The sequence below is a fragment of the Nestor notabilis genome, unplaced genomic scaffold, assembly GCF_000696875.1.
Source record: "Nestor notabilis isolate BGI_N333 unplaced genomic scaffold, ASM69687v1 scaffold13984, whole genome shotgun sequence".
Lineage (NCBI taxonomy): Eukaryota > Metazoa > Chordata > Aves > Psittaciformes > Psittacidae > Nestor > Nestor notabilis.
In genome coordinates, this window is record NW_009924352.1 from 4586 (window position 1) to 5206 (window position 621).

At 58.3% G+C, this 621-nt stretch overlaps 1 protein-coding gene across 1 annotated transcript in view; it reads left to right on the top strand.

Moving 5' to 3' along the window:
- Positions 1-460, top strand: part of FTSJ3 (FtsJ homolog 3 (E. coli)) — a gene marked incomplete at its 5' end in the record, with an annotated part of 4992 nt that extends 4532 nt beyond the window's left edge. Inside the window, one exon of the mRNA XM_010012570.1 lies at positions 232-460. Coding sequence (XP_010010872.1) covers positions 232-460 — 229 coding nt within the window. The remainder of the gene's footprint in view (positions 1-231) is intronic.
- Positions 461-621: the final 161 nt, after the last annotated feature.

Below are 621 nucleotides of genomic sequence, written 5' to 3' on the forward strand. Positions count from 1 at the left end.
TGGTGGAGCTGAGGTCCAGATCCTGCCTGTTGTGCTGGGCTGGTTCATGATGCCCTGTCCTTGCAGGCACTACACAGGACAGCTCCTGTGTGTAACCTAGCAGGGCTGGCAGAGGCTGGGCTGCATCTGGCTGCAGGCTTAGGGGTGACAGAGCAAGCAAAAGGGCACAGAGCAGTGGAGGGACCCAGTGTTGGTCTTTGGATACATCCCAAAGCCAAACTGGTGGAGCTGGGCCAGGGTCTCGGTCTCACTTTTGCCCTTCTCTCCCAGCATCTACAAGAAGGCTGGACTGGCCAAGGAGAAGCGGCAAGTCACCTACCTGGTGGCTAAGAAAGGTGTGGGACCCCGTGTACGCCGTCCTCCTGGTGTCAAGGGCCAGTTCAAGGTTGTTGACAGCCGCCTGAAGAAGGATGTGAGGGCTCAGAAGAGCAAAGAGCAGAAGAAGAAACGCCGTAAGTGACGTGGGACCAGCTCCATCCGCAGGGAGGGACTCAGCTTGGGAGCAGCCGGCTCATCCTGGGGATAGGACTGTGACAGCCACCCCTTGCTATTCGTTGGTGCCTTGATGTGACGCTGCCTCCTGTCCTCCAGAGGGGCAGGGAGGGTTTATTTGGCCACAGT